General features: G+C 48.1%; 1 protein-coding gene and 1 long non-coding RNA gene across 9 annotated transcripts in view; one reads left to right on the top strand and one right to left on the bottom strand.

The window, feature by feature from the left end:
- The window catches only part of LOC118382591 (fibulin-2-like), a 318,974-nt gene that overhangs the window by 102,972 nt on the left and 193,004 nt on the right, over positions 1-22,998 (top strand). For 2 of the 3 annotated variants that reach the window (XR_008075151.1, XM_052474538.1), the window contains exon 7: positions 18,541-18,675. The exons of the other annotated variant lie outside the window; for it this stretch is intronic. Coding sequence is in view for 1 of the 2 variants with exons in the window: in XM_052474538.1 (XP_052330498.1) it covers positions 18,541-18,675 (135 nt within the window). In the remaining variant the exon portion in view is untranslated. The remainder of the gene's footprint in view (positions 1-18,540; positions 18,676-22,998) is intronic. 3 annotated transcript variants of the gene reach the window in all.
- Positions 16,393-22,998, bottom strand: part of LOC127910513 (uncharacterized) — a 14,919-nt gene continuing 8,313 nt past the window's right edge. For 4 of the 6 annotated variants that reach the window (XR_008075152.1, XR_008075157.1, XR_008075156.1 and 1 more), the window contains 3 exons: positions 17,041-17,212; positions 16,829-16,914; positions 16,393-16,532 (listed from right to left, as the gene is read on the bottom strand). This is a non-coding gene — a long non-coding RNA (uncharacterized LOC127910513). Of the gene's footprint in view, positions 16,533-16,785; positions 16,915-17,040; positions 17,213-22,998 lie in introns of all 6 variants that reach the window. The other 2 variants (XR_008075153.1, XR_008075154.1) reach the window with 2 other exon arrangements.

The raw sequence follows: 22,998 nt of genomic DNA, 5'->3' as shown, positions 1-22,998 counted from the left end.
GAGGACATCATCAGAGAACAGAGGACATCATCAGAGAACAGAGGACATCATCAGAGAACAGAGGACATCATCAGAGAACAGAGGACATCATCAGAGAACATCATCAGAGGACATCATCAGAGAACAGAGGACATCATCAGAGAACAGAGGACATCATCGGAGAACAGAGGACATCATCAGAGAACAGAGGACATCATCAGAGAACAGAGGACATCATCAGAGAACAGAGGACATCATCAGAGAACAGAGGACATCATCAGAGAACAGAGGACATCATCAGAGAACAGAGGACATCATCGGAGAACAGAGGACATCATCGGAGAACAGAGGACATCATCGGAGAACAGAGGACATCATCAGAGAACAGAGGACATGATCAGAGAACAGAGGACATCATCAGAGAACAGAGGACATCATCAGAGAACAGAGGACATCATCAGAGAACAGAGGACATCATCAGAGAACAGAGGACATCATCAGAGAACAGAGGACATCATCAGAGGACATCACAGAGGACATCATCAGAGAACAGAGGACATCATCGGAGAACAGAGGACATCATCAGAGAACAGAGGACATCATCGGAGAACAGAGGACATCATCAGAGAACAGAGGACATCATCAGAGGACATCATCAGAGAACAGAGGACATCATCAGAGAACAGAGGACATCATCAGAGAACAGAGGACATCATCAGAGAACAGAGGACATCATCGGAGAACAGAGGACATCATCAGAGAACAGAGGACATCATCGGAGAACAGAGGACATCATCAGAGAACAGAGGACATCATCAGAGAACAGAGGACATCATCAGAGAACAGAGGATCATCAGAGGACATCATCAGAGGACATCATCAGAGAACAGAGGACATCATCAGAGAACAGAGGACATCATCAGAGAACAGAGGACATCATCAGAGGACATGATCAGAACATCAGAGAACAGAGGACATCATCAGAGAACAGAGGACATGATCAGAGGACATCATCAGAGAACAGAGGACATCATCAGAGAACAGAGGACATCATCAGAGAACAGAGGACATCATCAGAGAACAGAGGACATCATCAGAGAACAGAGGACATCATCAGAGAACAGAGGACATCATCAGAGAACAGAGGACATCATCAGAGAACAGAGGACATCATCAGAGACATCATCAGAGAACAGAGGACATCATCAGAGAACAGAGGACATCATCAGAGGACATCATCAGAGAACAGAGGACATCATCAGAGAACAGAGGACATCATCAGAGAACAGAGGACATCATCAGAGAACAGAGGACATCATCAGAGAACAGAGGACATCATCAGAGAACAGAGGACATCATCAGAGAACAGAGACAACAGAACAGAGGACATCATCAGAGGACATCATCGGAGAACAGAGAGGACATCATCAGAGAACAGAGGACATCATCAGAGAACAGAGGAGAGGAAAGAACAGAGGACATGATCAGAGAACAGAGGACATCATCAGAGAACAGAGGACATCATCGGAGAACAGAGGACATCATCAGAGAACAGAGGACATCATCGAGAACAGAGGACATCATCAGAGAACAGAGGACATCATCAGAGAACAGAGGACATCATCAGAGAACAGAGGACATCATCAGAGAACATCAGAGGACATCATCAGAGAACAGAGGACATCATCAGAGAACAGAGGACATCATCAGAGAACAGAGGACATCATCAGAGGACATCATCAGAGAACAGAGGACATCATCAGAGAACAGAGGACATCATCAGAGAACAGAGGACATCATCAGAGAACAGAGGACATCATCAGAGAACAGAGGACATCATCAGAGAACAGAGGACATCATCAGAGAACAGAGGACATCATCAGAGAACAGAGGACATCATCAGAGAACAGAGGATCATCATCAGAGAACAGAGGACATCATCAGAGAACAGAGGACATCATCAGAGAACAGAGGACATCATCAGAGAACAGAGGACATCATCAGAGAACAGAGGACATCATCAGAGAACAGAGGACATCATCAGAGAACAGAGGACATCATCAGAGAACAGAGGACATCATCAGAGAACAGAGGACATGATCAGAGAACAGAGGACATCATCAGAGAACAGAGGACATCATCAGAGAACAGAGGACATCATCAGAGAACAGAGGACATCATCAGAGAACAGAGGACATCATCAGAGAACAGAGGACATCATCAGAGAACAGAGACATCATCAGAGAACAGAGGACATGATCAGAGAACAGAGGACATCATCAGAGAACAGAGGACATCATCAGAGAACAGAGGACATCATCAGAGAACAGAGGACATCATCAGAGAACAGAGGACATCATCAGAGAGAACAGAGGACATCATCAGAGAACAGAGGACATCATCAGAGAACAGAGGACATCATCAGAGAACAGAGGACATCATCAGAGACACTCACAGAGAACAGAGGACATCATCAGAGAACAGAGGACATCATCAGAGAACAGAGGACATCATCAGAGAACAGAGGACATCATCAGAGAACAGAGGACATCATCAGAGAACAGAGGACATCATCAGAGAACAGAGGACATCATCAGAGAACAGAGGACATCATCGGAGAACAGAGAACAGAGAACAGAGGACATCATCAGAGAACAGAGGACATCATCGGAGAACAGAGGACATCATCAGAGAACAGAGGACATCATCAGAGAACAGAGGACATCATCAGAGAACAGAGGACATCATCAGAGAACAGAGGACATCATCGGAGAACAGAGGACATCATCAGAGAACAGAGGACATCATCAGAGAACAGAGGACATCATCAGAGAACAGAGGACATCATCAGAGAACAGAGGACATCATCAGAGAGAACAGAGGACATCATCAGAGAACAGAGGACATCATCAGAGAACAGAGGACATCATCAGAGAACAGAGAGAACAGAGGACATCATCAGAGAACAGAGGACATCATCAGAGAACAGAGGACATCATCGGAGAACAGAGAACATCATCAGAGAACAGAGGACATGATCAGAGAACAGAGGACATCATCAGAGAACAGAGGACATCATCGGAGAACAGAGGACATCATCGGAGAACAGAGGACATCATCCGAGAACAGAGGACATCATCAGAGAACAGAGGACATCATCGGAGAACAGAGGACATCATCAGAGAACAGAGGACATCATCAGAGAACAGAGGACATCATTACATTTACATTTAAGTCATTTAGCAGACGCTCTTATCCAGAGCGACTTACAAATTGGTGCATACACCTTATGACAACCAGTGGAACAGCCACTTGCATCTAAATCTTGTTGGGGGGGGAGAAGGATTACCTACCCTTACTTACCCTATCCTAGGTATTCCTTGAAGAGGTGGGGTTTCAGGTGTCTCCGGAAGGTGGTGATTGACTCCGCTGTCCTGGCGTCGTGAGGGAGTTTGTTCCACCATTGGGGGGCCAGAGCAGCGAACAGTTTTGACTGGGCTGAGCGGGAACTGTACTTCCTCAGTGGTAGGGAGGCGAGCAGGCCAGAGGTGGATGAACGCAGTGCCCTTGTTTGGGTGTAGGGCCTGATCAGAGCCTGGAGGTACTGAGGTGCCGTTCCCTCACAGCTCCGTAGGCGAGCACCATGGTCTTGTAGCGGATGCGAGCTTCAACTGGAAGCCAGTGGAGAGAGCGGAGGAGCGGGGTGACGTGAGAGAACTTGGGAAGGTTGAACACCAGACGGGCTGCGGCGTTCTGGATGAGTTGTAGGGGTTTAATGGCACAGGCAGGGAGCCCAGCCAACAGCGAGTTGCAGTAATCAAGACGGGAGATGACAAGTGCCTGGATTAGGACCTGCGCCGCTTCCTGTGTGAGGCAGGGTCGTACTCTGCGGATGTTGTAGAGCATGAACCTACAGGAACGGGACACCGCCTTGATGTTAGTTGAGAACGTCAGGGTGTTGTCCAGGATCACGCCAAGGTTCTTAGCGCTCTGGGAGGAGGACACAATGGAGTTGTCAACCGTGATGGCGAGATCATGGAACGGGCAGTCCTTCCCCGGGAGGAAGAGGAGCTCCGTCTTGCTGAGGTTCAGCTTGAGGTGGTGATCCGTCATCCACACTGATATGTCTGCCAGACATGCAGAGATGCGATTCGCCACCTGGTCATCAGAAGGGGGAAAGGAGAAGATTAATTGTGTGTCGTCTGCATAGCAATGATAGGAGAGACCATGTGAGGTTATGACAGAGCCAAGTGACTTGGTGTATAGCGAGAATAAGAGAGGGGCCTAGAACAGAGCCCTGGGGACACCAGTGGTGAGAGCGCGTGGTGAGGAGACAGATTCTCGCCACGCCACCTGGTAGGAGCGACCTGTCAGGTAGGACGCAATCCAAGCGTGGGCCGCGCCGGAGATGCCCAACTCGGAGAGGGTGGAGAGGAGGATCTGATGGTTCACAGTATCGAAGGCAGCCGATAGGTCTAGAAGGATGAGAGCAGAGGAGAGAGAGTTAGCTTTAGCAGTGCGGAGCGCCTCCGTGATACAGAGAAGAGCAGTCTCAGTTGAATGACTAGTCTTGAAACCTGACTGATTTGGATCAAGAAGGTCATTCTGAGAGAGATAGCGGTAGAGCTGGCCAAGGACGGCACGCTCAAGAGTTTTGGAGAGAAAAGAGAGAAGGGATACTGGTCTGTAGTTGTTGACATCGGAGGGATCGAGTGTAGTTTTTTCAGAAGGGGTGCAACTCTCGCTCTCTTGAAGACGGGAGGGACGTAGCCAGCGGTCAGGGATGAGTTGATGAGCGAGGTGAGGTAAGGGAGAAGGTCTCCGGAAATGGTCTGGAGAAGAGAGGAGGGATAGGGTCAAGCGGGCAGGTTGTTGGGCGGCCGGCCGTCACAAGACGCGAGATTTCATCTGGAGAGAGAGGGGAGAAAGAGGTCAGAGCATAGGGTAGGGCAGTGTGAGCAGAACCAGCGGTGTCGTTTGACTTAGCAAACGAGGATCGGATGTCATCGACCTTCTTTTCAAAATGGTTGACGAAGTCATCTGCAGAGAGGGAGGAGGGAGGGGGAGGATTCAGGAGGGAGGAGAAGGTGGCAAAGAGCTTCCTAGGGTTAGAGGCAGATGCTTGGAACTTAGAATGGTAGAAAGTGGCTTTAGCAGCAGAGACAGAGGAGGAAATGTAGAGAGGAGGGAGTGAAAGGATGCCAGGTCCGCAGGGAGGCGAGTTTTCTCCATTTCCGCCGGCTGCCCGGAGCCCTGTTCTGTGAGCTCGCAATGAGTCGTCGAGCCACGGAGCGGGAGGGGAGGACCGAGCCGGCCTGGGAGGATAGGGGACATAGGGAGTCAAAGGATGCAGTAAGGGAGGAGAGGAGGGTTGAGGAGGCAGAATCAGGAGATAGGTTGGAGAAAGTTTGAGCAGAGGGAAGAGAAGATAGGATGGAAGAGGAGAGAGTAGCGGGGGGAGAGAGAGCGAAGGTTGGGACGGCGCGATACCATCCGAGTAGGGGCAGTGTGGGAAGTGTTGGATGAGAGCGAGAGGGAAAAGGATACAAGGTAGTGGTCGGAGACTTGGAGGGGAGTTGCAATGAGGTTAGTGGAAGAACAGCATCTAGTAAAGATGAGGTCAAGCGTATTGCCTGCCTTGTGAGTAGGGGGAAGGTGAGAGGGTGAGGTCAAAAGAGGAGAGGAGTGGAAAGAAGGAGGCAGAGAGGAATGAGTCAAAGGTAGACGTGGGGAGGTTAAAGTCGCCCAGAACTGTGAGAGGTGAGCCGTCCTCAGGAAAGGAGCTTATCAAGGCATCAAGCTCATTGATGAACTCTCCGAGGGAACCTGGAGGGCGATAAATGATAAGGATGTTAAGCTTGAAAGGGCTGGTAACTGTGACAGCATGGAATTCAAAGGAGGCAATAGACAGATGGGTAAGGGGAGAAAGAGAGAAAGACCACTTGGGAGAGATGAGGATCCCGTGCCACCACCCCGCTGACCAGAAGCTCTCGGGGTGTGCGAGAACACGTGGGCGGACGAGGAGAGAGCAGTAGGAGTAGCAGTGTTATCTGTGGTGATCCATGTTTCCGTCAGTGCCAAGAAGTCAAGGGACTGGAGGGAGGCATAGGCTGAGATGAACTCTGCCTTGTTGGCCGCAGATTGGCAGTTCCAGAGGCTACCGGAGACCTGGAACTCCACGTGGTCGTACGCGCTGGGACCACCAGGTTAGGTGGTCGCGGCCACGCGGTGTGGAGCGTTTGTATGGTCTGTGCAGAGAGGAGAGAACAGGGATAGACAGACACATAGTTGACAGGCTACAGAAAAGGCTACGCTAATGCAAGGAAATTGGAATGACAAGCGGACTACACGTCTCGAATGTTCAGAAAGTTAAGCTTACGTAGCAAGAATCTTATTGACTAAAATGATTAAAATGATACAGTACTGCTAAAGTAGGCCAGCTGGCAGTAGCTGCGTTGTTGACACTACACTAATCAAGTCGTTCCGTTGAGTGTAATAATTTCTACAGTGCTGCTATTCGGGGCCAGCTGGCTAGCTAGCAGTGTTGTTTACGTTACGTTGAGTTAAAAGAACGACAATAGCTGGCTAGCTAACCTAGGAAATCGCTCTAGACTACACAATTATCTTTGAAACAAAGACGGCTATGTAGCTAGCTATGTAGCTAGCTACGATCAAACAAATCAAAACCGTTGTACTGTAATGAAATGAAAATGTGATACTACCTGTGAATGCGACGGTTGAGTTCTATTCAGTAGACGTTGGCTAGCTAGCAGAGTCTCCTACGTTAAGGAACAAATAGCTGGCTAGCGAACCTCAGTGAATTAAGATAATCACTCCAAGGCTACACACACTAAACTACACAATTATCTTGGAAACAAAGACAGCTATGTAGCTAGCTAACACTGAACTAATCAAGTCGTACAGTTGAGTGAATAGCACTACAGTGATGCTAATCTGTGTGCGTTAGCTAGCGTTGCTAGCTCCTGGGCGAATAGCAGTGAAGGCTACGTTAGGGCGACGAAATACGAAATAACGATAATTATGCAATTATCTCTGATACAAGGACTGCCATGTAGCTAGCTAAGAAGAATGGCTAAGATTATGTAGCTAGCTAACAGTAAACTAATCAAGTCGTACAGTTGGAGTGAATAGCACTACAGTGATGCTAATCTGTGTGCGTTAGCTAGCGTTAGCTAGCTCCTGGGCGAATAGCAGTTAAGGCTACGTTAGGGCGACGAAATACGATAATTATGCAATTATCTCTGATACAAGGACGGCTATGTAGCTAGCTAAGAAGAATTGCTAAGATTAGACAAATCAACCGTTGTACTATAATGAAATGTAATGAAAAAGTTATACAACCTGCAGAGCGAAGTGCGAATGCGACCGCTCGCTCCAACCGGAAGCGAGAGAACAGAGGACATCATCAGAGAACAGAGGACATCATCAGAGAACAGAGGACATCATCAGAGAACAGAGGACATCATCAGAGAACAGAGAACATCATCAGAGAACAGAGGACATGATCAGAGAACAGAGGACATGATCAGAGAACAGAGGACATCATCAGAGAACAGAGGACATCATCAGAGAACAGAGGACATCATCAGAGAACAGAGGACATCATCGGAGAACAGAGGACATCATCAGAGAACAGAGGACATCATCAGAGAACAGAGGACATCATCGGAGAACAGAGGACATCATCGGAGAACAGAGGACATCATCGGAGAACAGAGGACATCATCAGAGAACAGAGGACATCATCAGAGAACAGAGGACATCATCGGAGAACAGAGGACATCATCAGAGAACAGAGGACATCATCAGAGAACAGAGGACATCATCGGAGAACAGAGGACATCATCAGAGAACAGAGGACATCATCAGAGAACATCATCAGAGGACATCATCAGAGAACAGAGGACATCATCAGAGAACAGAGGACATCATCGGAGAACAGAGGACATCATCAGAGAACAGAGGACATCATCAGAGAACAGAGGACATCATCAGAGAACAGAGGACATCATCAGAGAACAGAGGACATCATCAGAGAACAGAGGACATCATCAGAGAACAGAGGACATCATCAGAGAACAGAGGACATCATCGGAGAACAGAGGACATCATCAGAGAACAGAGGACATCATCAGAGAACAGAGGACATCATCAGAGAACAGAGGACATCATCAGAGAACAGAGGACATCATCGGAGAACAGAGGACATCATCAGAGAACAGAGGACATCATCAGAGAACAGAGGACATCATCAGAGAACAGAGGACATCATCAGAGAACAGAGGACATCATCAGAGAACAGAGGACATCATCAGAGAACAGAGGACATCATCAGAGAACAGAGGACATCATCAGAGAACAGAGGACATCATCAGAGAACAGAGGACATCATCAGAGAACAGAGGACATCATCAGAGAACAGAGGACATCATCGGAGAACAGAGGACATCATCAGAGAACAGAGGACATCATCAGAGAACAGAGGACATCATCAGAGAACAGAGGACATCATCAGAGAACAGAGGACATCATCAGAGAACAGAGGACATCATTAGAGAACAGAGGACATCATCAGAGAACAGAGGACATCATCAGAGAACAGAGGACATCATCAGAGAACAGAGGACATCATCAGAGAACAGAGGACATCATCAGAGAACAGAGGACATCATCAGAGAACAGAGGACATCATCGGAGAACAGAGGACATCATCAGAGAACAGAGGACATCATCAGAGAACAGAGGACATCATCAGAGAACAGAGGACATCATCAGAGAACAGAGGACATCATCGGAGAACAGAGGACATCATCGGAGAACAGAGGACATCATCGGAGAACAGAGGACATCATCAGAGAACAGAGGACATCATCGGAGAACAGAGGACATCACGAGAACAGAGGACATCATTAGAGAACCCTTTCTGACATCATCAGAGAACAGAGGACATCATCAGAGAACAGAGGACATCATTAGAGAATGAACATCTGGAAGTTCAGAGAACAGACACATCATCAGAGAACAGAGGACATCATCAGAGAACAGACATCCTGTGACAACATCATGAGAACAGATGACAGGCAGAGTCTGTAGAACAATGTCATCAGAGAACAGAGGACATCACAGAACAGAGGACATCATCCGGAGAACAGGACATCATCAGGAGAACAGAGGACATCATCAGAGAACTGAGGACATCATCAGAGAACAGAGGACATCATCAGAGAACAGAGGACATGATCAGAAGAGGACAACGGAAGATAAGGATCAGAGGACAACAGAACAGTCTCCTTGGGCACCCTTTCTGTTCGCCAGTAGCAGCTCCTCAGCTTCCAACGTCCTGTTCTGATGGCCATTTTGTAGTTAGGGCCTTGGTGGAATGAACCAAATCTGGAAGTTACAAACACACTTACACTTTCAGATGCCCCTAGGCTCCCCCAACAGTCCTATGAGGATGAAGGCAGAGTCTGTAGAACAATGTCCTCTAGTCTACTGTCCAGGAACCTCCACAGCCCAGCAGGAATTCTCTCCAATCACCAGCTAGGGACACACACACACACACACACACACACACACACACACACACACACACACACACACACACACACACACACACACACACACACAGTCTCTATCCGGTGTTGTGTTATCTGTCTGAAAAGGATTTTAATCCCATACTTTTCATTTACCCAGGACAGAGCAAACCTTTACAACAATAGAGAAAATATTTGTATTGGTGAGGATCTGTCATTTGCAATTATTGTCCCCATTTGACTCACAGGGCATTCAGCCTGAACACTGGATTCATTATCCAGACAAAGGGAGAGAAATAATGACCCTCCTCTCCGCCGTCTCCAAAACGCTCTTCATGTTGACTTTCACCAGTCAAATGGATGTCTCTAACTGCTCCAGGGTTCTGGCACCACATCCAACTGGCCACAACAGAGAGCGTCAACTGGCCAGAGTATCAACAAGACAAACCTAGGGTATGTCCCAAATGCCACCCTATTTGCTATATATAGTGCACTATTTTGAACAGCACTATGGGTCCTGTAGTGCACTATATTTGGCTCCTGGTCAACAGTAGTGCAATATATAGGGGGTAGGGTGCTATTTGGGAATAAGCCTGAACACAGCATCAACCACCCACCCAGCCAGCTAACCACCCACCCACCCAGCCAGCTAACCACCCACCAAGCTAGCTAACCACCTACCCACCCAGCTAGCTAACCGCCCACCCACAAAGCTAGCTAACCACCCACCCACACAGCTAGCTCACAACCCACCCACTCTGCTAGCTAACCACCCAACCACCCACCCACACAGCTAGCTAACCACACACCCATCTAGCTAATCACCCACCCACACAGCTAGCTAACCACCCACCCAGCTTCCTAACCACCCACCCAACCACACAGCTAGCTAACCACCCACACAGCTTCCTAACCACCCACACAGCTAGCTAACCACCCACACAGCTAGCTAACTACCCACTCACCCATACTGCTAGCTAACCACCCACACAACTAGCTAACCACTCAACCACACAGCTAGCTAACCACCCACCCACACAGCTAGCTAACCACCCACCCAACCAGCTAACCACCCACCCACCCAGCTAACCACCCACCCACCCACACTGCTAGCTAACCACCCACCCACACTGCTAGCTAACCACCCACCCACTCTGCTAGCTAACCACCCACCCACACAGCTAGTTAAACACCCAGCCACCTAACCAGCCACCCACCCACCCACCCAACTAGTTAACCCCCACCTACACAGCTAGCTAACCACCCACCAATCTAGCTAATCACCCACCCACCCACAAAGCTGGCTAACCACCCACCCACCCAGCTTCCCAACCACCCACCCACCCACCCACACAGCTAGCTAACCACCCACACAGCTAGCTAACTACCCACTCACCCACACTGCCAGCTAATCACCCACCCACCCAGCTAGCTAATCACCCACCCACACAGCTAGCTAACCACCCACCCACACAGCTAGCTAACCACCCACCCAGCTAGCTAGCCACCCAGCCACCAGCTAACCACCCCACCTAGCTAACCACCCACCCACCCAACTAGTTAACCCCCACCTACACAGCTAGCTAACCACCCACCCATCTAGCTAATCACCCACCCACACAGCTAGCTAACCACATACCCACCCAGCTTCCTAACCACCCACCCACACAGCTAGCTAACTACCCACTCACCCACACTGCCAGCTAACATTTACATTTACATTTACATTTAAGTCATTTAGCAGACGCTCTTATCCAGAGCGACTTACAAGTTGGTGCATTCACCTTATGACATCCAGTGGAACAGTCACTTTACAATAGTGCATCTAAATCTTTCGCTGCTCTGGGGGGTGAGAAGGATTACTTATCCTATCCTAGGTATTCCTTAAAGAGGTGGGGTTTCAGGTGTCTCCGGAAGGTGGTGATTGACTCCGCTGTCCTGGCGTCGTGAGGGAGTTTGTTCCACCATTGGGGGCCAGAGCAGCGAACAGTTTTGACTGGGCTGAGCGGGAAGACTTCCTCAGTGGTAGGGAGGCGAGCAGGCCAGAGGTGGATGAACGCAGTGCCCTTGTTTGGGTGTAGGGCCTGATCAGAGCCTGGAGGTACAAAGAGGTGCCGTTCATCCACCTCACAGGCCGTAGGCCTGCCACCATGGTCTTGAGCGGACGCGAGCTTCAACTCAGCCAGTGGAGAGAGCGGAGGAGCGGGGTGACGTGGGAGAACTTGGGAAGGTTGAACACCAGACGGGCTGCGGCGTTCTGGATGAGTTGTAGGGGTTTAATGGCACAGGCAGGGAGCCCAGCCAACAGCGAGTTGCAGTAATCCAGACGGGAGATGACAAGTGCCTGGATTAGGACCTGCGCCGCTTCCTGTGTGAGGCAGGGTCGTACTCTGCGGATGTTGTAGAGCATGAACCTACAGGAACGGGCCACCGCCTTGATGTTAGTTGAGAACGACAGGGTGTTGTCCAGGATCACGCCAAGGTTCTTAGCGCTCTGGGAGGAGGACACAATGGAGTTGTCAACCGTGATGGCGAGATCATGGAACGGGCAGTCCTTCCCCGGGAGGAAGAGCAGCTCCGTCTTGCCGAGGTTCAGCTTGAGGTGGTGATCCGTCATCCACACTGATATGTCTGCCAGACATGCAGAGATGCGGTCGCCACCTGGTCATCAGAAGGGGAAAGGAGAAGATTAATTGTGTGTCGTCTGCATAGCAATGATAGGAGAGACCATGTGAGGTTATGACAGAGCCAAGTGACTTGGTGTATAGCGAGAATAGGAGAGGGCCTAGAACAGAGCCCTGGGGACACCAGTGGTGAGAGCGCGTAGTGAGGAGACAGATTCTCGCCACGCCACCTGGTAGGAGCGACCTGTCAGGTAGGACGCAATCCAAGCGTGGGCCGCGCCGGAGATGCCCAACTCGGAGAGGGTGGAGATGAGGATCTGATGGTTCACAGTATCGAAGGCAGCCGATAGGTCTAGAAGGATGAGAGCAGAGGAGAGAGAGTTAGCTTTAGCGGTGCGGAGCGCCTCCGTGATACAGAGAAGAGCAGTCTCAGTTGAATGACTAGTCTTGAAACCTGACTGATTTGGATCAAGAAGGTCATTCTGAGAGAGATAGCGGGAGAGCTGGCCAAGGACGGCACGTTCAAGAGTTTTGGAGAGAAAAGAAAGAAGGGATACTGGTCTGTAGTTGTTGACATCGGAGGGATCGAGTGTAGGTTTTTTCAGAAGGGGTGCAACTCTCGCTCTCTTGAAGACGGAAGGGACGTCAGGGATGATAGCCAGCGGTCAGGGATGAGTTGATGAACGAGGTGAGGTAAGGGAGAAGGTCTCCGGAAATGGTCTGGAGAAGAGAGGAGGGGATAGGGTCAAGCGGGCAGGTTGTTGGGCGGCCGGCCGTCACAAGACGCAAGATTTCATCTGGAGAGAGAGGGGAGAAAGAGGTCAGAGCACAGGGTAGGGCAGTGTGAGCAGAACCAGCGGTGTCGTTTGACTTAGCAAACGAGGATCGGATGTCGTCGACCTTCTTTTCAAAATGGTTGACGAAGTCATCTGCAGAGAGGGAGGGGGGGGGGGGGGGATTCAGGAGGGAGGAGAAGGTGGCAAAGAGCTTCCTAGGGTTAGAGGCAGAAGCTTGGAATTTAGAGTGGTAGAAAGTGGCTTTAGCAGCAGAGACAGAAGAGGAAAATGTAGAGAGGAGGGAGCGAAAGGATGCCAGGTCCGCAGGGAGGCGAGTTTTCCTCCATTTCCGCTCGGCTGCCCGGAGCCCTGTTCTGTGAGCTCCCAATGGGTCATCGAGCCACGGAGCGGGAGGGGAGGACCGAGCCGGCCTGGAGGATAGGGGGCATAGAGAGTCAAAGGATGTAGAAAGGGAGGAGAGGAGGGTTGAGGAGGCAGAATCAGGAGATAGGTTGGAGAAGGTTTGAGCAGAGGGAAGAGATGATAGGATGGAAGAGGAGAGAGTAGCGGGGGAGAGAGAGCGAAGGTTGAGACGGCGCGATACCATCCGAGTAGGGGCAGTGTGGGAAGTGTTGGATGAGAGCGAGAGGGAAAAGGATACAAGTTAGTGGTCGGAGACTTGGAGGGGAGTTGCAATGAGGTTAGTGGAAGAACAGCATCTAGTAAAGATGAGGTCGAGCTTATTGCCTGCCTTGTGAGTAGGGGGGGAAGGTGAGAGGGTGAGGTCAAAAGAGGAGAGGAGTGGAAAGAAGGAGGCAGAGAGGAATGAGTCAAAGGTAGACGTGGGGAAGTTAAAGTCGCCCAGAACTGTGAGCCGTCCTCAGGAAAGGAGCTTATCAAGGCATCAAGCTCATTGATGAACTCTCCGAGGGAACCTGGAGGGCGATAAATGATAAGGATGTTAAGCTTGAAAGGGCTGGTAACTGTGATAGCATGGAATTCAAAGGAGGCGATAGACAGATGGGTAAGGGGAGAAAGAGAGAATGACCACTTGGGAGAGATGAGGATCCCGGTGCCACCACCCCGCTGACCAGAAGCTCTCTAACCACCCACCCACACAGCTAGCTAACCACCCAACCACCCACCCACACAGCTAGCTAACCACCCACCCACACTGCTAGCTAACCATCCACCCACACAGCTAGCTAACCACCGACCCAGCTAGCTAATCACCCACTCAACCACACTGCTAGCTAACCACTCCCCCACACAGCTAGCTAACCACCCACCCCCCAAGTAGTTAACCCCCCACCTACACAGCTAGCTAACCACCGACCCACCCAGCTTCCTAACCACCCACCCACCCACACAGCTAGCTAACCACCCACACAGCTAGCTAACTACCCACTCACCCACACTGCCAGATAACCACCCACCCACACAGCTAGCTAACCACCCACCCAGCTAGCTAATCACCCACTCAACCACACTGCTAGCTAACCACTCACCCACACAGCTAGCTAACCACCCACCCACACAGCTAGCTAACCACACACCCACACAGCTAGCTAACCACCCACCCGCCCAGCTAACCACCCAAACACCCAGCTAGCTAACCACCCACCCCACAGCAGCTAACCACCCACCCACCCACACTGCTAGCTAACCACCCACCCACACTACTAGCCAACCACCCAACCACCCACCCACACTGCTAGCTAACCACCCACCCACACTGCTAGCTAACCGCCCACCCACACTACTAGCTAACCACTCACCCAGCTAGCTAACCACCCACGCAGCTAGCTAACTGCCCACCCACACTGCTAGCTAACCACTCACCCAGCTAGCTAACCACCCACCCAGCAAGCTAAACACCCACCCACACTGCTAGCTAACCACCCACCCACCCAGCTAGCTAACCACCCACCCACACTGCTAGCTAACCACTCACCCAGCTAGCTAACCACCCACCCAGCTAGCTAACCGCCCACCCACACTGCTAGCTAACCACCCACTCACCCACACAGCAAGCTAACCACTCACCCACACTGCTAGCTAAACACCCACCCACACTGCTAGCTAACCACCCACCCACCCAGCTAGCTAACCGCCCACCCACACTGCTAGCTAACCACTCACCCAGCTAGAGAACCACCCACCCAGCTAGCTAACCACCCACCCAGCAAGCTAAACACCCACCCACACTGCTAGCTAACCACCCACCCACCCAGCTAGCTAACCGCCCACCCACACTGCTAGCTAACCACTCACCCAGCTAGCTAACCGCCCACCCACACTGCTAGCTAACCACTCACCCAGCTAGCTAACCACCCACCCAGCAAGCTAAACACCCACCCACACTGCTAGCTAACCACCCACCCACCCAGCTAGCTAACCGCCCACCCACACTGCTAGCTAACCACTCACCCAGCTAGCTAACCACCCACCCACACTGCTAGCTAACCACCCACCCAGCTAGCTAAACACCCACCCACACTGCTAGCTAACCACCCACCCACCCAGCTAGCTAACCACCCACCCACACTGCTAGCTAACCACCCACCCAGCTAACCACCCACCCACCCAACTCCAGTGGATGAATGGCAGCAGTGTGCTTTGTTCCCAGTCACCACCTAACCCAGAGTCTCTCTCTCTCTCTCTCTCTCTCTCTCTCTCTCTCTCTCTCTCTCTCTCTCTCTCTCTCTCTCTCTCTCTCTCTCTCTCTCTCTCTCTCTCTCTCTCTCTCTCTCTCTCTCTCTCTCTCTCTCTCTCTCTCTCTCTCTCTCTCTCTCTCTCTCTCTCTCTCTCTCTCTCTCTCTCTCTCTCTCTCTCTCTCTCTCTCTCTCTCTCTCTCTCTCTCTCTCTCTCTCTCTCTCTCTCTCTCTCTCTCTCTCTCTCTCTCTCTCTCTCTCTCTCTCTCTCTCTCTCTCTCTCTCTCTCTCTCTCTCTCTCTCTCTCTCTCTCTCTCTCTCTCTCTCTCTCTCTCTCTCTCTCTCTCTCTCTCTCTCTCTCTCTCTCTCTCTCTCTCTCTCTCTCTCTCTCTCTCTCTCTCTCTCTCTCTCTCTCTCTCTCTCTCTCTCTCTCTCTCTCTCTCTCTCTCTCTCTCTCTCTCTCTCTCTCTCTCTCTCTCTCTCTCTCTCTCTCTCTCTCTCTCTCTCTCTCTCTCTCTCTCTCTCTCTCTCTCTCTCTCTCTCTCTCTCTCTCTCTCTCTCTCTCTCTCTCTCTCTCTCTCTCAACCTCTCTCTCTCTCTCTCTCTCTCTCTCTCTCTCTCTCTCTCTCTCGACTTTTGACATGGCAAGTTCATTATTACTACATTGTCAAAGTATACATATCGAACAATAAAATAAAAAATATATATTTATATATAAATAAACGGTGGGACCAACAGCAATAATAGTAGTAGTGGACATGGAATTACCATCAACAACAACAATATTAATGAGACATGACTGAGAAGACACATGACCTGGTAGTAGACCAGTGTCAACATGACTGAGAAGACACATGACCTGGTAGTAGACCAGTGTCAACATGACTGAGAAGACACATGACCTGGTAGAAGACCAGTGTCAACATGACTGAGAAGACACATGACCTGGTAGAAGACCAGTGTCAACATGACTGAAGACACATGACATGGTACTGGACCAGTGTCAACATGACTGAGAAGACACATGACCTTGTAGTAGACCAGTGTCAACATGACTGAGAAGACACATGACCTGGTAGTAGACCAGTGTCAACATGACTGAGAAGACACATGACGTGGTAGTGGACCAGTGTCAACATGACTGAGAAGACACATGACCTGGTAGTAGATCAGTGTCAACATGACTGAGACACATGACCTGGTAGTAGACCAGTGTCAACATGACTGAGGAGACACATGACCTGGTAGTAGACCAGTGTCAACATGACTGAGAAGACACATGACCTGGTAGTAGACCAGTGTCAACATGACTGAGAAGACACATGACCTGGTAGTAGACCAGTGTCAACATGACTGAGAAGACACATGACATGGTAGTAGACCAGTGTCAACATGACTGAGAAGACACATGACCTGGTAGTAGACCAGTGTCAACATGACTGAGACACATGACCTGGTAGTAGACCAGTGTCAACATGACTGAGAAGACACATGACCTGGTAGTAGACCAGTGTCAACATGACTGAGGAGACACATGACCTGGTAGTAGACCAGTGTCAACATGACTGAGAAGACACATGACCTGGTAGTAGACCAGTGTCAACATGACTGAGAAGACACATGACCTGGTAGTAGACCAGTGTCAACATGACTGAGAAGACACATGACGTGGTATGAAAGACAATACAAAATGGGAAATATTATCGACATTACTTTGCATTTTTCACTGGCTGTCCCTCAGGTTGTGGCAAGAGGACACATCTGTCACGGCTGCCAAAACTGCACATTTTGGCTTTTCACCCAATAAATATTAGATTTTTCTTCATCTTTTATAGTTTCAAATTCTTTGTAAAGAAAGACTCTCTTAGGTCTGAGTATTTGTCATAGTAATAATAGGAAATGCAGCTCTGTCTCTCCCTCTCCCCTGGAGCAGAGTGAGCACACCCTGTCCTCTCCGGGCAGCCAGGTTTGTCCGTGACGACCGGTCTCTATAGCCAGACTGTGCTCACTGAGTCTGTACCTAGTCAATGTTTTCCTCAGTTTTCTATCAGTCACAGTGGTCAGATAGTCTGCCACCATGTACTGTCTGTTTAGAGACAAATATCATTGAAGTTTACTTAGATTTTTGTGGTGTCTTTCCAATAGGTGATATATATTTTTCTTTTTGTTTTGTGATGATTTGGTTGGGCCAGATTTTCTGAGTGCTGTCCTGAGGCTCTATGGGGTTGGTTTGAGTTGGTGAACTGAGCCTCAGAACCAGCTGGCTGAGTGCTGTTCTGAGGCTCTATGCGGTTGGTTTGGGTTGGTGAACTGAGCCTCAGAACCAGCTGGCTGAGGGGACTCTTCTCTTGTTTCATCTCTTGACATTGTAGAGCTGTGTGATGGAATGTTTTGGGGTCACTTGTTTTTAGATGGTTGTAAAATCTGATGTCTCTTTTTTCTATTAGAATGAGGAGGTATTGGCCCCATTCTGCTCTACATGCGTTATTTGGCGTTTTCTTTGCACTTGCAATACAGTCTTGCAAAACTCTGCATGCAGTATTTCCATTGGATATTTGTCCCATTTGGTAAATTCATTGTTAGAGAGTGGACCCCATACTTCACTGCCATATAGAGCAACTGGTTCTAGAACTGATTGGAACATTTTGAGCCAGATTCTAATGTTCCTTTTAATGGCATAGAATGGCTCTCTTCTTGCTTGGTCTCTCAGCTCATTCACAACCATGTGAAAGCTACCAGTGTTGCTGATATTTAGTCCTAGATACAGTATGTGCAGTTTTTGGTGTGTTCTAATAGAACTGTGTCCAAATATAATTTATATTTGTCATCCTGATTTTCTCTCTCGCTCCCATTCTCTTTCTCTCCCTTTTCTCTTTCTACATTTTCTCTCTCTCTCTCCCATACTCTCTCTGTCCCTCACCCTCTCTCTCTCTCCCTCTCTAACCCCTAACAGATGTGAATGAGTGTGTGACCAGCATGCACAGTTGCCAGGCCAGTGAGCGCTGTGTGAACACCGTGGGATCGTTTGTGTGTGAGACGACCGTCACTTGTCCTGCTGGCTTCCAGCTCAGGAACCAAGTCTGTGAGGGTGAGTTGGTCAACATCATCATTATGATTATGGAGTAAAATTGGTTTGTTTTACTTAAGCTAATAAGTTAAATATAGTTAAATAAAGATTCAATAAAAATATATAGTCAAAGTTAATAACAGTAACAACATTCATACTTTGGATTGTGGGACAGTTACATCACATATTTAATAACTAAAAACGCCCTCGACGTCATACCCTTTAAGTTTGTGTCTAAAGTGCTGGGAAAGTGGGCAAAATGGCAGTGTGAAATTGTAGATGAGGTAACTAAAACAGCTGGGTTGTTAGATTTACACAATACATGTCCTATATATATATATACACCCACTAAGTCAATATATGTATATATGCCATTTGGCAGGCGCTTTTATCCAAAGCGACTTACAGTCATGTGTGCATACATTCTATGTATGGGTGGTCCCGGAATCGAACCCACTACCCTGGCGTTACAAGCGCCATGCTCTACCAACTGAGCCACAGAAGGACCACATATGTCCTATATACATATATACCCACTAAGTCAATACATGTCCTATATATACTCACTAAGTCTATACATGTCCTATATATATATGTATATACCCACTAAGTCAATACATGTCCTATATATACTCACTAAGTCTATACATGTCCTATCATATATAAATACATATATATACCCACTAAGTCTATGGGCAAAATGTCCTATATATGATATATATATATATATACCCACTAAGTCTATACATGTCCTATATATATATATATATATACCCACTAAGTCTATACATGTCCTATATATATATATATACCCACTAAGTCTATACATGTCCTATATATATATATATATACCCACTAAGTCAATACATGTCCTATATATACCCACTAAGTCTATACATGTCCTATATATATATATATATATATATATATATATACCCACTAAGTCTATACATGTCCTATATATATATATATATATATATATACCCACTAATACATCTATACATGTCCTATATATATATATATATATATACCCACTAAGTCTATACATGTCCTATATATATATATATATACCCACTAAGTCTATACATGTCCTATATATATATATATATATACCCACTAAGTCTATACATGTCCTATATATATATATATACCCACTAAGTCTATACATGTCCTATATATATATATATATACACCCACTAAGTCAATAATCAAAATCAAAATCAAATTTATTTATATAGCCCTTCGTACATCAGCTGATATCTCAAAGTGCTGTATAGAAACCCAGCCCCGAAAACCCCAAACAGCAAGCAGGTATAGAAGCACGTGGCTAGGAAAAACTCCCAAGAAAGGCCAAAACCTAGGAAGAAACCTAGAGAGGAACCAGGCTATGTGGGGTGGCCAGTCCTCTTCTGGCTGTGCCGGTGGAGATTATAACAGAACATGACCAAGATGTTCAAATGTTCATAAATGACCAGCATGGTCCAATAATAATAAGGCAGAACAGTTGAAACTGGAGCAGCAGCACAGCCAGGTGGACTGGGGACAGCAGGAGTCATCATGTCAGGTAGTCCTGAGGCATGGTCCTAGGGCTCAGGTCCTCCGAGAGAGAGAAAGAAAGAGAGAAAAGAGAATTAGAGAGAGCACATAAATTCACACAGGACACCGAATAGGACAGGAGAAGTACTCCAGATATAACAAACTATAACCCAGGAGGGGTCAGGAGACACTGTGGCCCCATCCGAGGACACCCCGGACAGGGCCAAACAGGAAGGATATAACCCCACCCACTTTGCCAAAGCACAGCCCCCACACCACTAGGGGATATCTTCAACCACCAACTTACCATCCTGAGACAAGGCTGATTATAGCCCACAAAGATCTCCGCCACGGCACAACCCAAGGGGGGTGGGGGGGGGTGCCAACCCAGACAGGATGATCACATCAATGACTCAACCCACTCAGGTGACGCACCCCTCCCAGGGACGGTATGAGAGAGCCCCAGTAAGCCAGTGACTCAGCCCCTGTAATAGGGTTAGAGGGTTAGAGGCAGAGAATCCCCGTGGAAAGAGGGGAACCGGCCAGGCAGAGACAGCAAGGGCGGTTCGTTGCTCCAGAGCCTTTCCGTTCACCTTCTCACTCCTGGGCCAGACAACACTCAATCATACTCCCATGAAGCCGGGGCGGCAGCGTAGCCTAGTGGTTAGAGCGTTGGACTAGTAACCGGAAGGTTACTAGTCCAACTAGCTGACAAGGTACAAATCTGTCGTTCTGCCCCTGAACAGGCAGTTAACCCACTGTTCCCAGGCCGTCATTGAAAATAAGAATATGTTCTTAACTGACTTGCCTGGTTAAATAAAGGTAAAATAAAAATTTAAAAAATTAATTAAAATATGACCCACTGAACAGGTGAGTCTTCAGTAAAAACTTAAAGGTTGAGACCGAGTTTGCGTCTCTGACATGGGTAGGCAGACCGTTCCATAAAAATGGAGCTCTATAGGAGAAAGTCCTGCCTCCAGCTGTTTGCTTAGAAATTCTAGGGACAATTAGGAGGCCTGCGTCTTGTGACCGTAGCGTACTTGTAGGTATGTACAGCAGGACCACATCAGAAAGATTGGTAGGAGCAAGCCCATGTAATGCTTTGTAGTTTAGCAGTAAAACCTTGAAATCAGCCCTTGCTTTGACAGGAAGCCAGTGTAGAGAGGCTAGCACTGGAGTAATATGATCACATTTTTTGGTTCTAGTCAGGATTCTAGCAGCCGTATTTAGCACTAACTGAAGTTTATTTAGTGCTTTATCCGGGTAGCCGGAAAGTAGAGCATTGCAGTAGTCTAACCTAGAAGTGACAAAAGCATGGATTAATTTTTCTGCATCATTTTTGGACAGAAAGTTTCTGAATGGAAAAAATATGTCCTTGAAATGGTCTTGATATGTTCTTCAAAAAGAGAGATCAGGGTCCAGAGTAATGCCGAGGTCCTTCACAGTTTTATTTCAATACATGTCCTATATATATATATATATATATATATATATATAATCAATACATGTCCTATATATATATATATATATATATATATATATATATATATATATATATACCTACTAAGTTTTTGTCTAACTTGTTCTGAAAGTGATGAAAAGTTCAGTTGTTTATATAAAGTTCCAGAAAATGTTGAGGTCACTTAAACAGCTGTAACGTTTGGTTGGTACCAGATCGTTCTGTTATTATTACAGATTTGAACAGCAGAGAAGTAGAGGAAGATGTCACAACCTTTGACTCTTTGTGTAAGTTTTTGTCAAAGTGGTCAAAGTAGCTGATTTGTTTCAAAAGTTTCATTGTTGCATTTACAGTGGATGGAAGTTGGAAGTGATGACGTCACAACGGGAGTTTTAGGATGTTGAAAATAGTCACATTAGAGTGAATGAAGATGGACAAAAGTTGAATCGTTTAAAAAAAAATACATGTTTATATAAGCAACTCAATCTAGACCAGTTTGCATATTTCAACGTTTGAACAGTGTAAGATTTGTAACAGTGTAAAGACCTCTACACCAGGACCTCTACACCAGGCGGTGTCAGAGGAAGGCCATAAACATTGTAAAGACCCTGCCATCCAGGACCTCTACACCAGGTGGTGTCAGAGGAAGGCCATAAACATTGTAAAAGACCCCTGCCATCCAGGACCTCTACACCAGGCGGTGTCAGAGGAAGGCCATAAACATTGTAAAAGACCCCTGCATCCAGGACCTCTACACCAGGCGGTGTCAGAGGAAGGCCATAAACATTGTAAAAGACCCCTGCCATCCAGGACCTCTACACAGGCGGTGTCAGAGGATGGCCATAAACATTGTAAAAGACCCCTGCCATCCAGGACCTCTACACCAGGCGGTGTCAGAGGAAGGCCATAAACATTGTAAAAGACCCTGCCATCCAGGACCTCTACACCAGGCGGTGTCAGAGGGATGGCCATAAACATTGTAAAAGACCCCTGCCATCCAGGACCTCTACACCAGGCGGTGTCCAGAGGAAGGCCATAAACATTGTAAAAGACCCCTGCCATTCAGGACCTCTACACCAGGCGGTGTCAGAGGAAGGCCATAAACATTGTAAAGACCCCTGCCATCCAGGACCTCTACACCAGGCGGTGTCAGAGGATGGCCATAAACATTATAAAGACCCCTGCCATCCAGGACCTCTACACCAGGCGGTGTCAGAGGGAAGGCCATAGACATTGTAAAAGACCCCTGCCATCCAGGACCTCTACACCAGGCGGTGTCAGAGGGAAGGCCATAAACATTGCAAGACCCCGCCATCCAGGACCTTTACCAGGCGGTGTCAGAGGATGGC

Source organism: Oncorhynchus keta, chromosome 21, assembly GCF_023373465.1.
Source record: "Oncorhynchus keta strain PuntledgeMale-10-30-2019 chromosome 21, Oket_V2, whole genome shotgun sequence".
Taxonomy (NCBI): Eukaryota; Metazoa; Chordata; class Actinopteri; order Salmoniformes; family Salmonidae; genus Oncorhynchus; species Oncorhynchus keta.
Note: the sequence above shows the minus strand (reverse complement) of the source record. Positions and strands in the feature narration are given on the sequence as shown.